This window comes from Taeniopygia guttata, chromosome 7, assembly GCF_048771995.1.
Source record: "Taeniopygia guttata chromosome 7, bTaeGut7.mat, whole genome shotgun sequence".
In the NCBI taxonomy this organism is placed as follows: domain Eukaryota; kingdom Metazoa; phylum Chordata; class Aves; order Passeriformes; family Estrildidae; genus Taeniopygia; species Taeniopygia guttata.
Genome location: NC_133032.1, coordinates 16,237,576 through 16,253,376, shown reverse-complemented (window position 1 = coordinate 16,253,376; position 15,801 = coordinate 16,237,576). Strand labels below are relative to the sequence as shown.

Sequence of the window (15,801 nt, the reverse complement as noted above, 5' to 3'; positions counted from 1 at the left end):
ACAGACACCTTGTCTGTCTCTTCAAGACTTTTCCAATTACAGCTTGTTGGCAGTTTTTGCTTATTGCTGCTTGTAGGCCACTCCAGGAACACCAAGGAGTACCGCATGCTCCTCAAGTTTGTATAGTTTGGAACTTGTACTTGAAAATTGCTGTGCTCAAAAACATTTTATGACGGCCTCTCAGCTATGAGCCAGCACTAGTTTAAAGCAGTGGCTACAAGCAGTGCATGGGGTCTTTGTAAACTGTTGCAATTTCTTATGATGGCTCTGGATTGGCTTAATCTTTTAGATGTATATATTACTGTGTTGTTGTGTTTCAGCTTTACAGACATGCCTTAAAAACTGGCCTTCTGCCTAAAGTTATCTTTGGACAGCAGTCCCCAGCCACAAGATATGGCAGAGGCTGCCAGAGGTTAAATAAATCATTGTTCTTTGTAAGCTAGAGACCATACATAGTCATGTAAACAGAGAGCACTTTTCTCTGAAAAAGTTGTGCAGGATGAGCAGTCACAGAAGTAACTATGGAATGTTGGATAATAGAATGTTGATAAAAGAATGGTGGATAATTCTTTAAATGCTGTGCTCCGAGAAGAACCTCTCTGTTTACCTAGTGGTGTTTTCCTTATCTTGTTTAAACAATTGATCAGATCCTGATCCATGTAAACATGTTCTGTTAGAATATTGGAGAAAATTCTGAATGCTCTTTCTCTCCTAAAACCTGTTTCTCTCACTGACGATTTTCTAGGGGCTTGCTCTGATGTGATCCAGTGTGACACTAGCCAGAACTCTAATGTAGTGATTTCTGCAATTTCTTAAGTAAACCATAAAGGAGAAATTTGTTCATTATTTTACATTTTTTACTACTCTTATTCATGCTTATTGGTGTTGTTGAAATTCTGATACATCTAGATAAATAATTTAAATGAGACAGAACAATTAAGTCCTCAAAATAACTGGAAATAGTTGAATTTCAATTTCATTTATTTTTTAAGTTCTAATATTGCATTGTGTTACATAGAAAAAGTTTGTTGTTACTGGAAGTCATCAATTCTTGGGTGCATGTACAAGTGGTTTTTTCCTTTTCTTTAAGGTCCTCAGATTAAGAAAAAAGCTTAAGTTGCCACGTATGAGTATCCTTAGAATGCCTTTCCTTTCCACTTCCTTTTCCCCTTCCTTTCCTTCTTTCAGTGGTTTATACACTTGGCTGCAATGCCTGCACAATCACCTGGCCCATCTAGCCAGTTTGTGTACTTAAAATTGTTGTTCTTAGGTTTCTGTTGGTAAATTGAGGTTTTGCTATGCTAGACAAATTCTTAGCGTTACATTGGTTTGTGTGGCTTTGATCTCTTTTTTGTGAGGAGCTTTGATCCTTATGGGGCTCTTCCAGTCTGAGATTCTCTTAGCATTCTATGGATGTCTTTTAGAAGCAGGAAAAATATACTATACAGTTACTGAAATGAAGCATTAGCATTTTTGGGGAACAGGTACAGCAAAGTATTTTGTGGACAACTCTTAGCAGCTGTTAGAGGGGGACTGCTCGTCCAGGTGGATATGTGTCAGGTCCACAATGGCTGTTTTCATGTTGTTCCTCCTTGCTAAGCTGGAATTGGTCAGTGCCTTGTAAGCAGGCTGGCAGTGATGCACTTCTTGGCTCTGTACTGGGGTACTCTGTTGGACCCCTCCATTTCAAGAAACCAATCAGTATCCTGCAAACATTTCTTTTAATCAACTTACCAGTTGTATTATTTCGTATGTTCCTAACAAAAGTATTTAACTCCTCTGTCCCTTCCTTCCCTATTCCCCTAAAACACTGGGATTGAGGGATAAAATACATAGTTACCATTGTGAATCAGTGATGAGAGGGATTTATCTTGGTCTGCAGCAGCAAGGACACCTCTTGCAAAAATCTTTTCTTTGTGTTTTCTAGGATATTTGAAGCAGGTAGGGCCCTGAAAAGGTGCTGCTTGCAAACAGATGTTTTGTAGAGCTAGAAAAGGAAGAAAGGAGTCTTTCTTGCAGTATGAAAACTGGAAACTGTAGGTCCCCAAGACCTTCATAGTTACCATGACACACCTTGGCTGGGGTTTAAGGCCCGTTGCAGCAGCCGTCTTTTGGGATAGGAGTTTTGCAGTGTTTTTACAAGGCTCACAAGGTTAGGACTCAGCAAGGTTTATAAGCCTGTAAAAGGTCTGTAGTATGAATAATGACTCTGGGGCTTGGAAGGATAGACATTGAAAGGTATCTGAGGACTGGAATAAAAAACTAAAGCAACTGGTTACACAATCCCTGTAGGGAAACAACTCGCACTGTTCCTGTGCCGCACAGCCGTGCTGTCTGGTGAGGCAGCTGAAGCACGTCCAAGCACGTCCACAGGCTGCTGCTTGCTCAGAGCACTGGCTGCAACTGCCTGGTTGTTTCATCACAGCTTGGTCTCCTGGCCTCTGCAAACCAGCTGCTGACACCACACTTTCCCTGTGCTGGCAGAAGTTACTGCAGCTGTTGAACATGAGCAGCTCTCTGTGGAGTTTGGACACGCTGCAGCCATGATCATCAGCATTGCAACAAGGGTGCTGTATGGAGATTGGTGGTTCAGTGCCCGTTTCAGAGTTTCCTTTTACCTCATGTGCTGATTCTTGATTTGTGTCCAACTGAGCACGCTGTTGCCTCTCTTTTTCTACATATAACTTTTATGTACGGGTAGCTACTGGAACTGAGCTGTGGTGGTCCCTTAAATTGAAAGGTATATTCTCTCATAAGGTGTCTGCTGTGCTGCAGTAGTTAAATGTATGGGAAAGTATTGCAGTTTACCAACATTCTGTTTCTGTACTTTGGACAATATAGTGTATATTTTTGTACAGATATAAAACACACTATATCTATAGTGAACAGCAAGTTTTATATATCACACATGTGCGTACATGTACATGTGCATTTTGTACACATACACTATTAGATGCTGTACCACTGTATATATTGTATAGACTACATCTAGTACTATTATGTGTATGGTATATACGAGCATACATATAAAGCCAAATACATTAGATTTCTTCAAAAGCTTACTATAATCAGCTATTTAACGGTTCTGCCAGTTGATATTTTGTCTTCTTGTAGATAAATCTTTGTGGCCATCCTGTAAAGGAGAGTAATTTCTTAATAAGAGCAGGTTGAGTTCTTATCTTTGAGATGCTCTGAAGAGTCTAGTGGCATTTTCTGGGTCTAGTTCTGGAAGCTTCTTGGCCTTAACTACAAAGAGTGGCCTAGCATATATCCAGCTAACCTTTTTCTTTGGGCTTTGTTGCATCAAAAGGCCTTTCAGCATCCAGTGAGGGCTGACATCTTAAGAGGTGGAGCCACATTTTGTCTGTCGGATTCCGTGGGATTTTTTCCCTGCATAATTTTGGCTTTTCCACAGGGCTTTTTTGGTGGACTTGAAACCCTGCAATTGTGTTATATCAAATCTCCACTGCTAAATACAAATAGGTATGCAAAGTTCTTGACCAATTTTGGGGTATGTATCCATCTCTACTACTTACTCCAATACTCATCTGGCACTATTTAGGAAGCTTTTTAGGAGGTTGCTTCCATGAAAGGGCTCCAGGGCAGCCTAAGTGCGAGCATGGAGCCAGGAGAGGGGAGCCGTGTCCCGGTGGGAGCTGGCACGTGGTGCTCTGACTCCTACCAGTGCTGGTAACAGCAGCACGCAGCAGAGAGCCTGCGAGCCTGAGATTGTGCCTTATCTCCTACTGCTCCTTATCTGCCCTTTGCATGGAGCAGGGCAGCAAGAGCTACAGCAATGCTGCAGGAGAACGTGTCAAAGCCTGCCACTTTCCGCCTGTTCTTCTAGGGAACTGTGGCCACCTCAGTTAAGTATGATAAAATCACTATTACCAAGACCATCTTTAATTTAAAAAAATTTATTTCACACTTCTATACAAATATCCACAGGTAATTTCTAATCATGGAATGATGTAGCATTCTTAGCTGGTGTAACAAAAGTTTGAGATAAAAATATATACCAATGACGTGACTTATTTTTCAAGAACTTTAACACTGCTAAGACATTCATGTTCTTAGATGAGGGCCACAATCTGATTTTATACTCAGGGGTATTTCTCAAGCTTCTTGGCCCCTGCTGAGCCTGGCTTCTGATGCTGCTGAGCCTTTAAGCAAATAAACTAGGATTCTAACAGCTAAAAAACTGGGTAACATCTGAATTAATATGTAAGCATTCATAAAGTCAGGGTCATAACATACTGAGATTATCTAGTTTAATAAACTCATCTTAGTTAACACTAAAAGGTAACATTTTAGGTGACCACACCTTCCAAGAAGGTACATTCAAAATCAGCAGTAAAAATAAGATATTTGACAACTGCCCTCCTAGCAGGTTTTTACCCTATGAGGGGAAAAAGTACCAAGAGGTTTTTGCATAGTTCATAGTAGAAGCAATTAAACATGCATACTTTTTGAGCAGAATTTTGTTTCACATGGAATACATAAGTGTGAGCTAAATCTTTGTTCTTAAATAGTACCAAGGCTTTAGAATATGGGTAAAAAAGTAGACTCTTTAAACCATTCTCTCAGTTAGTTACAATAACCAGATTGCTTATATGGTTTGACTTATCAACATTCAGGTATTCAAGACGATTCAGTAGTCTCAACGTGATCAGCTCACATCCTGACAGTTAAGGTAAGTAAGGCATCTGTAGCCTCCAAGTGCTATACAACAGCTGCAGTAGTCAAGGCCTTTTGCCAACCAGGAAGTCCTTATGAAGCTGGAATGAGGTTTCCAAAGGACTTTTCACTTTCTTGCCGTGAGTATAAAATGGTATCTAAAACACTACTTCACTTTGGTGTCCAAATTGTTAAACAGTCCACAGTAATATACAAATCATGTTACAGGACCTGATGTTACAAGTATCAGGAAAAGAAAGCACCCATAGACATCATTTGCATAAATATTTACATTTTAGAAAGCATTGGCACCTTCAGTGATTTATTAAAATGCAGTGAAAGCCTCAGGTCTCATAATTTGAAGTTCAAACAGAGAAACACAAAAACCAGAACAGTGGATTTAAAAATTCAGTAGTCTTCAGCCTACCAGTTAGTCAATGATTTATAATAAAAATAAATATAAAAATGACTAATATATATATATACACACAAAGAACATCTAATATTCAAGCCTCTCTTAAAAAAAAACCTGTGTATATTTGTTGTGAGCAAGAATCACACAATCTGATCTTAAAAAAAAAGGACCCAAAATCAAGCAACATGACCCATTGCACATGTAATTTAAGATGATGCTTTTTGTTAAGCCCTAACTACTGCAGCAGGCAAAGGTTATGACTAAAGCAGACTTGCAGGTCTTCAGTTATACTTGAACAAAGTATGCTAAGGCCACTGTGTGTTTATAATGCACTGTGCATTGAGGGAACAGTGGAGAACTCATCTTGACCTTAATCATCCATGCCTTAAATAACAAGGAAGAAAGTCAGGATCACAGGAGAATCAAAAGGTCTGCTGTAGTGGTTTTGCTTATTTTGCAGAAAAGACCCACATTAGCATAATATTATCTGTAGTGTGGGTTAGATTTAAAGGGGATGAAGAGGCAGTGGGGAAATTAAATAAGGCAAATGAAGTCTGTTGAAGCCACTTTAACTGTGCAAATAAAAGCCTCAATATAAGTAGTAATATCTACAATCAAATGGTGAATGTCCATAGTGTTCACAGGTTAGGTTCATCAGGATTCCATGAATTAAAACCTTACCCTCTATCTGAACTTTGTGGATAAACAACATTTTTGCCTAAGAATAACTTTCATTTTCATTCCATTTGGTGAACCACTGTTTTGTCTCAAGGTCTTGGCTTTTCCCATCTTTGATCTGCCGCTCCTCTTTTCGAATTCTTACAGCGTGATAGCGGGGAACACTGTCTTCGTACCTGGAACGCCGGAAGAACCCGCACTGTGCAGAGACGGAAAAGAACAGTTCAGGTGTAAGATGCTGCCAAAGTACTACAAATGTAGAGGCAGTAAATTCTTTCTTCACACAAATATACGGGTAGGAAAACTGAAAACAGACATACGTAGGCCAAAAATGTAGCATGTTTAGCTGTAAAAATGTGAGCCAAGAGGCCTGAATTAGCTGTTCAGCAGCAGTTAAAGACAAAGGGCATGCTCTGACTAGCCATGGTAATGAAGTACCTTAAAAAGATTCCCTCCAATACAAAGCTGTTCATTCATCTAATGAGGACATTTACTGCTACACACAGGAAAACTACTTCTCCTGAATCAAAGGTGGGTATGAACTTCAGTGTCTTCCTGTATGATGACATGATTTACTCTTAAGAACCTACAGAAAGATTTCCAGAACATTCAAAAAAAGTTACCCTAAGGGCCTTGGTTTTCAAAGCACTATTTCCACTTCAGTCACCTGAACTAACTACACGTATGCTGTCTTAGAAACATGAGTCTTGCTTGCCATGGGAAGTCGCCCTGGATGAAACCTGTAACAGCTTATTTGAGCTCTGCAGTTTTTTTATTCAAAGCCACTGTAAAAACTGACTTTGAATATCAAGGCATGGACTAAAACTGATTTCCAAAACAAAAGGGAGCTATGGCCACAATATACAAAGATAATGACTTGTACACACTCAGGTTTACATCCTTGTGGATCACTGACCATCCTTATGGATCAAGATTCAGGTTCAGAGACCTTGTGCCATCCAGCTGTCATTAGATACTGCTGGGGGTAAGAACATGTTAAAGCGAGCAAGCTTTTTTTCATAGTGTTAGGGTGCTGGATTTTTTGGTTCTGTTTGGTCCATGGTTTGGGGGGTTTTTAATATTAGAAATTAGATAGAATTTTTTTAAATTACAGTGAGCAAAGACCAATTTCATTAAACACTGTTTTGAAATAATTCATGAAGAATTCCTCCCCACTCCCTCATCCCAAGTACACTTATGGATACAATGTACATGCATGTCATTTCTTAAGTGGAATAAAGGTTGCTGGAAGCATAAATCATCATGCATCTTGTAACTTCAGCAAAGTGTGTTCCTAGAGAAGTACACCTTAGAACTCAAGTAAAATAGGTGTGAGACCTGCAATAAATACTTGTTATGAAAACCCTTCTCCAATGTAAGCAACATGTACAGCATGCACTAAAGGTTAGTAAAGCAAATTTATGTTTTGTTGCTGTATTCTTATCTTTGCATCTTAACTGTACAGTGTTGATTCCCATCTTGCAAGCTTAAAGACTTATTTGTAATGTTAAAGCATAAATTAAAAAAAATACTGAAGCCTATTGCAACAGCTCACCATGTTTTTTAAAAAATAAGTAAGAAGCATTTTAGACCAGCATAAACCTCTGTGTGTTCACATGCACCAGAAGCTGGAAATCTATCAACAGAAGGAGCAAGCAAGTATGATAGCTTGAAATCCAAAAGTTAATAGAACTTATGCAGAAAAAGCTTCACAGTTAGCCACTGCAACCATAGCATGTGCCACAGCTAGCAATTAAAAAATATCATCAGTTACCAATTACAGAAGTAGATCAGTACTATGCATCAGAAGTAAGTCTCTCTTTATCAGATGGCTGAGCATGGATCTCAGCCTTGTGATATGTGGCATCGTAATGATCTTTCTTATTTCTCTTGAAGAAACCACACTACAAGGAAGCAAGGTATTTAGTCATTTTTTTGTGGACTGAAGAAGTCAAACCTATTAAAACTGACTTAAGTCTGTCACCTGTCTTCCCATTATCCCTTCACATGCCAAAGAAACAAGAAGAAAAAAGTCAACAAGAACTCGGCTGTTTCTAGATCTGAGAACTTCTTGGGCTAACTTGGTCTATACAGTAACAGAATAAAATAACCCAAGTTATTAACAGAGTAACCTGAGAATATAATTTCAGAGGCATTTTGACAAATTTGTAGAGAATCTGGGTTTTTTTAAGAAAAGCTACAATAAAGTATATACATAACAAGTGAAGGTGGCTGTGAAGAGCAGAAAGAAGCCCATACAGAAACCTGTTCGTGGACTAGTGCACAGGACAGACAAAACTGCAGGGTGTAGAACAAAACCAGTTTGACCCATTCAGTACAGGTTTTTGTCTTAAACCAATGATGTATCTGTCTTTCCAGTATGATGTTTGTCCTTCATAGAACAGCACAGTCTGTGTCATCAAAAACAGCATTTTTCACTGTGTGTACTTGTCAAAAATGTTTGTTATTTTCATGCACAGTAAAACACTAGTAGTTAGAACCTAAAAGCCCACCCAGTATTCATTTATCAGGAGTATTTACAGGAGCAGCTGGGCATTTTTTAGAAAATAAGGAAATCAGAACCGTCCAATGGGAAGTAACTTGCAGCCAATAGCTCCTCAAAGTTAACTGCTGCAATTTCACTAAAAAAAAGTGACAGAGACGATATTCTTCACCTCCTCTTCCTTAATAACCTTCTGCTATCCCATAACAGCAAATATTAACTGCCTACACCTATAAAAACTAAGAATAAAAGGATTGCTCTGTTATACTTGGGACCACAAATAATTGGCATTTTTACAACGGTCATTAGAAAAAAGATACTTGATTTTTTTCTTTTGCAAATAGTTAACCATTTGTTCTACCTCTTTATTTATTCAAGGTTTCTAATATTAAAAAAGCAATAATAAGAAATTCACCAGCACACTTGGCTATGTATTAATACTGTGCTTTTGGTTATTTTCATCTACTATCAATTTAATGGTTTTTCTGATGTTATGAGAACAGTGCCCTACTAAAGAATTTGTAAATGGCTCACATGAAATTTTACCCCTAACTGCAGAGGCTCTCAATGCTTCTATCCATCTGTATCAAACTATGGCCTCTGAACATTTGTCTCAAGTTTCATCTGGAGCTCAAAATACTTATTTTTGAGGATGTGAAAACAGAAATATTATGTGACAAGTCTGCCCGTACAACCATTTTCATTCCAAGTGTTGCAAAACTGAGAAACTGATAATGTATGATTTGTGCAATTTTGCCCTATTTTGAGTTCCAAATACTTCATTAGTTTGCTATCTTGTCATTTACAGAACAGAAAATAAAAAATAACCAGAATAATAAAAGCTCACCTTCCATAGTAAGAATACCAACAGTGCAAGCATGAGTATTCCAGCAAGGATAGCCACTGCAATGATCCACCATGGAACTCCTGTATAAAGAGCTACTGGTTTTGCAGGAAATACAGTAACACGCACCTACGGGACAGAAAACGTGCAGGTGGAAGGAGTATTTTAGAAGGTACATGTTAAATTAGAAAGCTGCAATTTATATAGTCTTACCGCTCCTCTAACAAGATGTCTTCTCCCAAATGCTTTTGAAGATCCCACTGGTATCATTTGGATATGGTAATGAATTTTTTTAACTCCATTAAAAGGTAAAAATTATCAATAATTCAAAACTCAGTTAAAAAGTTAAACTTTTAGCTAGTTTTGTTTTAAATCTGTTTCATTCCTGGTCTTTGGAGATCAGGTAGAACAACCACAACCATAATGTGGTTAGAATTAAACACTGAACCTACCTGAGCAACTTCATTTGTGAGTTTAACATTCTTAGCTGCAGCAGGAACACTGATAGAAGCCCTAACAAGAATGTCAAGATAATTCATTTTGGAGTATTCCTGTTCCAAAATAAAACATTAATATTAGACACAGAACAGGGAAGAACTCTGAGCTTTTAAGAAGGGCAGGTAAGAGGACTTACCTCTAAGAAGGTGCTGTTCCACAGCCTGGAACGCAGCACAATAGATGCCTTGCTGTCTAAACCCTTCAGGGGACACTTTATATCCACACAGCGTGCATTCACATTACAGCTCTGCAATTACAGGTTTCTACATGTAAATAAGATCACATCTTCACAGATTGTTTAAACCTCACCCCAAGATTAAATATTGGATTATATGCATCATACCTATATGCAAGACCATCATCTGTCTGTACTAACAGCAAAGGGAAAATACAAAGGTAAGTAACTATGCAGATAATTCTTTCCTAGTTCTTCCTCAGAACAGATAATCTAAATGTTCAAATTTTAAAAGCATCAATATTTGGATGCAAGATAAAAAGGGAAAGAGAATTTCTTTCACTCTTCCAAAGTCGGAAAAGCCCTCTTTCGAGTGCTGAGGGATGTATCTGACAAAAATACAGCTGTTGCAATATCCTTACCAAGGTTTTATATTTTCTTTCTGAGAATAAAGAAAATGCCTGGCTGTCTGTAATCTGCTTCTCTGCAACTTCACGCTTCCTTCTTGAGTTATGGGATTCCTACAAGGAAAAAAAAGTAAAAAACTAGAAAGCAGTTTATCTAAGAATCTATTAATTCAATCAAGCAGAGAAACTAGAGCTTAGTGTTTTCTTCTTCCAAAATCAGAACATGACTGACAGCATTCTGTCAGTCTACTTATCTACATTTACTGGTAAGAATAAAATTTCAGATTACTGAAAGAAAGGCCAACAGACTACTTTTTGTAATAGGGCAAGGGGAGGTTTAGCTTTATAAAGCTTTCAATGCTATTTCCATTTTTATTTCTAGATAAAGGGTATTAACGATACTCTGCTAAAATAGTGAGAATGTGCTACGGTCAGAAGATGCAGGTTTTTTAAACTGTATATTAATTACACTCACTGCAAGTTATATTAACTAATACAATGATCTGACAAAAACAGAAAACAGGTTTATGTGCATGCAGTTTTAATGCTGGAAAATAAAAACTCCTTATATAACCTTAAGGTTATATGAAGAATTAAAAAATGAGGCTTAAGTTTTAGGAAGAAGATTTTGCTAGATAGGAACAATCCAGGGCTATGAAAATTGCTTTTTATTATATTTGTTGTAAATAAATAAATTTAAGTTCAAGCCCCTTGTCTTCAAAAAAGAACATGGAATGCCCCTAGGCTGGGAAAATATTTCGTTATTTCTTGGTTTTTTGAGTAAGAACTCAGATGTTTTTATTACTGAGCAGTTTTCAATAATACTGATAAAATTTGTTAGAACAGTCAGCAGTTTCATCCTGTGTAAGAGCCTATGACAGCAGTGCCCATTGCAAAAACAGTCATTGTGACATAGCATCTATCCTTTAGCATATCGGCCTCATTGGCTGTTAGGAAGTCTCCTGATGGGCTTATTCACTGATACACAGGTCACGGATTGTGCTTGTGAGCTGCTCAAGATAAAAAGTAACTCCTAGAGGCAAGCTCTCATGCCTGACTCTCATTTGCTGTGGGGTGCTTTCATGTTGTACCAATTCACCAGCAGAAGACTGTAACATACCGCAACACGCAAACTGTTGATTTCATTCTCAGGTTGACAGTAGACCTTTTCCAAGCCTTTGGAGTCTATTTTCATCAAATAAAGCAGCCATTTGCCATTACTAATTTCTTTGGGCCACTGGATGTCCAAGGAAGCAGTGCCAAATGTTTTCAGTGGTCTGCCCAAGTTAGTTACCTGTTTAAAGAATGTTTAACTGTGAAATACTTTTCAGAGGGATTTTATTTCTGAAAACATTATTGACTTGGACAAGCATTAAGCAGGCAGCTAACAGGAAATTTAGATCAGATCAGTCAAAATAGTACAAAGCATGTACTAAAACTAGCATACTTGGAGAGCAAGTAAATACATAGAAAGATTAGAATTCCCGAACATGAACTTTTAGTTGTTGATTTTTAGAAATTAATCTTCATGTGAAACAACAGCTCCAATTTAGAGTTAACAAATCAGTTGCATAACTGAGGCAAACTGCAAGGTTTCTGAGGAACTCTGACACAAAGAACAAGCTCTTGCTCTTGTAAGTTTTAAAGTTTTTTCCCAACCTCTTTTTTTACTTATTAGTGTTACTGATCATGCTAGCACATTTTAAATCAGATATTTTAACTGCTGCTGCTATAATACATGGACCAGGTAAAGAAAGAAGGATTGACAGAGATGGACTTTAATTTCTTTTAGTCTCCTCCTTGCTGTATTATGCAGAAGACCAAGACAGTGGAATAAGCTCACACATTCAGAGGGGCTCTCGCAGCACCTCCCTGCGCTGGCTCTGTGCTCAGCCTGCTCTTGCTGCCTGTGTGCACCAGCCAACGCCTGGGCAGGCCCCAGGCTGGTTCTGCTTCAACTTTGTTCCCTCCCTGCAGGGATTTTATGCCCTAAAACTGTGCATGACCTGCTCCAAAAAAAAAGTGTGCAGGCAGCCTCAGGCCACTTCCTTAGAATACGATCATAAAATATCAAGGGCTGAAGAAGCTTTACCCACAGTCAGACTGCATGTTCTGAACAGCAAGTCACGATTTTGGGACAAAGAAAGCAAATTTCATTATAGCAACTTTTCTATGTATTCATATGCATAAAGCAAGAAGCTGTGCATTTGATTAAAAGCAGCTGTTGGCATTAACCTAAATTACTCACTCTGAATTCATACTCTATGAGGTTTCCAATATCATCTTCAGACTTCACTGCACTCTCACCAATGATGTTACCTCCAAAATATACTTGAGAAGGCTTAGCAACTCTGTCCAGGTGGGAGTGGGAAAGGAGAATAATCAGATTTTGAAGAGTCAGAAGCACAACTGTCCCCAGATCCCCCAATTGTTCATGCTATCAACACCTACCCAGTGAGGGATAAAAGCAATTCAAGAACCACTTTAGCACTGGCTGTAATTGGAGTCAAATTAACTTGAGTGCTTGTTCTACAATGAAAAGAAAACAATGGTGTTTATTTTACAAATTTAGTGGGTTTCTCTCTACTGTTAAATTACTTCTATGAATCAAACAAATCCATTCAAAATGTTTACAACTGTATATCAAAGCAAAGTGCAGGTGCATGCACATGAAGAAAACTTACGTTTCCAGCTTCAGGTCAATGTCTAAGTCTGTTGTATCAACATTAACCTTAGTGGTACTTAAGATCAGATAAAAGGTTACCTAAACAAGAAAGAAGATAAATACATGAGCTCTTTATAAGACATATTGATATATGAAATTTTATAGAAAATTTCAGTATTAAGTTCTAGAGTTAAAAAGACAGATCCAAATCAAACTTCCAGTTGCAACACATAGGAACTTTGGATGACTGCAGTTAGTCAGAATGAGATTTTACAACTAGAGTAAAGTAAGTGCAACTTACATTAGAATTTCTTTTGAAAGGATTTCCAAGTTCACACTCTGCTTGAGAACCATTTTGGTTAGCACCACATGTTAGCTGTTTTTCCTGATTAAACAGAACACATTTACAAGTAAAAATATGCTGGAAATATTTTTAAATTTTCAGTATTTTTTCTCTTAAAAATACTTACAGGATAACCCCTCATCTCTCTGAATGCAGAGTATGTCAGACTGTCTGGAAAAGTTGCAATTAGTTTAGCTTCATATGCATCTTCACCATCTTTTTGTGGATTTTTTATATCGGATGGATTGTTTGTCACTGTTATTTCCAGGGCAATATCTTTCTGGTCTTTCAGAACAAGCACTGGCATGCCATTTTCACTAAAGAAACAGAATGTACAGGGTTTCTGTGCATTAGGAAAACAAATGTGTATGCAAGTTTGCTTCTTATGATTGTTTATCCACATACATTTTCCTCTTATTCCGAGAGAATGATAGTAAAACTATGAACATTCATAGTCATAGGTTTTTTCCCCCACACCAGTATTTCATCTGACAGTAGTGAAGAGGACAGAAGAGGATGCTAAATCCCTCAAGTAATCAGGAGTTTAAAGTACTTCTGAACCAGCACTTCCATCTGACTCATGTAGTGATGAATTTTCTCCAAATGCATCTACTGACCTGCTTTAATCTTGTAAAGTATACATGGGTTTGCTTTCCGAGTGTGGCACTCACTGCTAAAAATGTCTGAATGCTGGGAGCAAATAAACATTTGTTTGTTTGTCTGTTTTACCCCCCGCTCCAATTTCACTGACCCACCAAGAAGGAGGGCTGCAGCAGGGTGCTGGGGCATGTGTTAAAATTAAATCATCACTGCACTTCTCTGTAACAACTTCTCTTGGGCTATGCAACCATACTCTGTCATACAGTCAAGTTTCATCTGCAAAATAATTAACAGTGTCATACAATAAACTACTGCAAGGGTGGTTTAGAATATAATTTCTCCAGGTGTTAAATTGCCCACCCCTGCGCTATTGTGGCCACTTAGTATCCATTCAACTCTGAACCACTTTTCTTCTCAAGCTCTTCCCCTCTGCCCCCATTCCTCACCCTGAAAAAGCAATACTGTTACCAAGGGCTGTGTCTGCCATACACAGAAAAAAGCTGCTCTCTTTCCCAAAATCCTCTCCTAAAAGTTCTTTTAAGGACTTGTTAATAATTTGAACTTTAGAAGTATATTAATCGAGACTTACAGTGGTAAATAAGTAAACCTGTCTTCATTTCCCTCTCTCGTACAAAAACGGTACTGAAGTTTGAGATTGCTGTGACATTCATTGTCTTCTCCACATCCTTCTTTTAAGAACTCCACCTAAATAAAACCAAACCAATTTTACTGCCTGACACACAATAGTAGCTTAAAATCAGATTTCTGAAGCACATTGACTAAAGCATCTACATGGAACTCACAAGGCACTTTCCTGGACAGAGCTCAGATTTTAACCTGACTTAATTCTTGCCTGTTGAGTTTTGCTTTGTGAGATACAGCCCTTGATGCTGGTAGTTTAGAACTAAAAAGCAGAGTTGGATAATTCTAAATGAGAGGTCTGCTTCTTATGAGAAAATACATCTTAATGTGTGATTCTTCAATAAGCATTGAGGAAATGAGAATCTTTATTGGAGATACTCCCTTCCTTCTATGTCACTGCTGCAGTCACTGCTCAAATGCCATTCCAGTATCCTAACAGTGGACAAATTAAGAGTAGACATTATCTGGTTATGTTGGACAAATGTTCCCAGGAGGATCCAATGAATTTCTATTTTTAATCAAAGTACACTTCCTCCTTAACTTGTTGGGGAGAGGGAAGAAACCAAGGAGCTATATCATCACTTTTGTTGCAGGAGAACACAGTACATAGTTCCTAAATGTTGTAACAAGTTCAGAAGAAAAGATAAAATAATAATCCAATAGTTACACGTCCAGTGCCACCCCAATTATTTCCTCTGGACATAATTTAGTTTTCTACGGTCTTTAAAATTAAGTTATTTGTAGAAGTACAGATTTTTGTGAATATATGGTATCAAAGACTTACTTTTGTGGTCTCTGTTTCAGATTCATTTGAATTTAGAATTGGTATAAGATCTGGAAGTGCGCTCTCTTTTCTCTTGGATGGTGACTCCAGGCCAGCAATTTTAACACTGACTGATATTGGAATGGGACGTAGCTTATCTTTAATTTTTTCCTGTTAAAATATTTTAAATTGCATCATTAGTATACAGTGCAGAGAATAAAAAAACAACATGAAGATGAGCTTTGATACTGTATATAAATTCAGCATTTTCTAAACATGCAGGAACACAAAGAGCCCAGCACTATTGTCCTTTTCTTCCCTCTGGTTTCCCAATCTGACAATTTCTCTCACCATTAAGAATCGCTAAGAACCACAGACAGTACTTCAGGCAGGTGAAATTCACACAGCTATAGTAAAATAACACACTGGAACAGGTTTGAGTAACATAGTCTAGTAAAAGGTGTCAACCCAAATCATTCTGTGATTCTATTCTATTCATAAATTTAAATTCTTAATCTGCTGCGGTCAAAATTAACCTTGGAGGCTGACTCATTCCTGCTGGGCCATGAAGAGGGAACGTGTTTAGCCTCT

General features: G+C 37.9%; 1 protein-coding gene and 2 long non-coding RNA genes across 10 annotated transcripts in view; 2 read left to right on the top strand and 1 right to left on the bottom strand.

Annotated features, from left to right (window-relative positions):
- Positions 1 to 3,901: 3,901 nt before the first annotated feature.
- Positions 3,902 to 15,801, bottom strand: part of ITGA6 (integrin subunit alpha 6) — a 46,200-nt gene continuing 34,300 nt past the window's right edge. For 6 of the 8 annotated variants that reach the window (XM_030277468.4, XM_072932256.1, XM_041717528.2 and 3 more), the window contains 13 exons: positions 15,232 to 15,381; positions 14,395 to 14,510; positions 13,333 to 13,522; positions 13,164 to 13,247; positions 12,882 to 12,961; positions 12,649 to 12,726; positions 12,446 to 12,548; positions 11,318 to 11,491; positions 10,213 to 10,311; positions 9,752 to 9,862; positions 9,570 to 9,668; positions 9,121 to 9,246; positions 3,902 to 5,969 (listed from right to left, as the gene is read on the bottom strand). In XM_030277468.4, the coding sequence (XP_030133328.2) occupies positions 5,811 to 5,969; positions 9,121 to 9,246; positions 9,570 to 9,668; positions 9,752 to 9,862; positions 10,213 to 10,311; positions 11,318 to 11,491; positions 12,446 to 12,548; positions 12,649 to 12,726; positions 12,882 to 12,961; positions 13,164 to 13,247; positions 13,333 to 13,522; positions 14,395 to 14,510; positions 15,232 to 15,381 (1,569 nt within the window). In that variant the 3' untranslated portion in view covers positions 3,902 to 5,810. Of the gene's footprint in view, positions 5,970 to 7,544; positions 7,675 to 9,120; positions 9,247 to 9,569; positions 9,669 to 9,751; positions 9,863 to 10,212; positions 10,312 to 11,317; positions 11,492 to 12,445; positions 12,549 to 12,648; positions 12,727 to 12,881; positions 12,962 to 13,163; positions 13,248 to 13,332; positions 13,523 to 14,394; positions 14,511 to 15,231; positions 15,382 to 15,801 lie in introns of all 8 variants that reach the window. The other 2 variants (XM_041717527.2, XM_012574933.5) reach the window with 1 other exon arrangement.
- LOC140684562 (uncharacterized) lies at positions 5,966 to 15,449 on the top strand. Its single transcript, XR_012056985.1, has 2 exons — positions 5,966 to 6,301; positions 15,252 to 15,449. It is a non-coding gene; the product is annotated as an uncharacterized lncRNA (long non-coding RNA).
- LOC121470256 (uncharacterized) lies at positions 9,861 to 13,933 on the top strand. The gene is made up of 2 exons (XR_005980996.2): positions 9,861 to 10,011; positions 13,686 to 13,933. It is a non-coding gene; the product is annotated as an uncharacterized lncRNA (long non-coding RNA).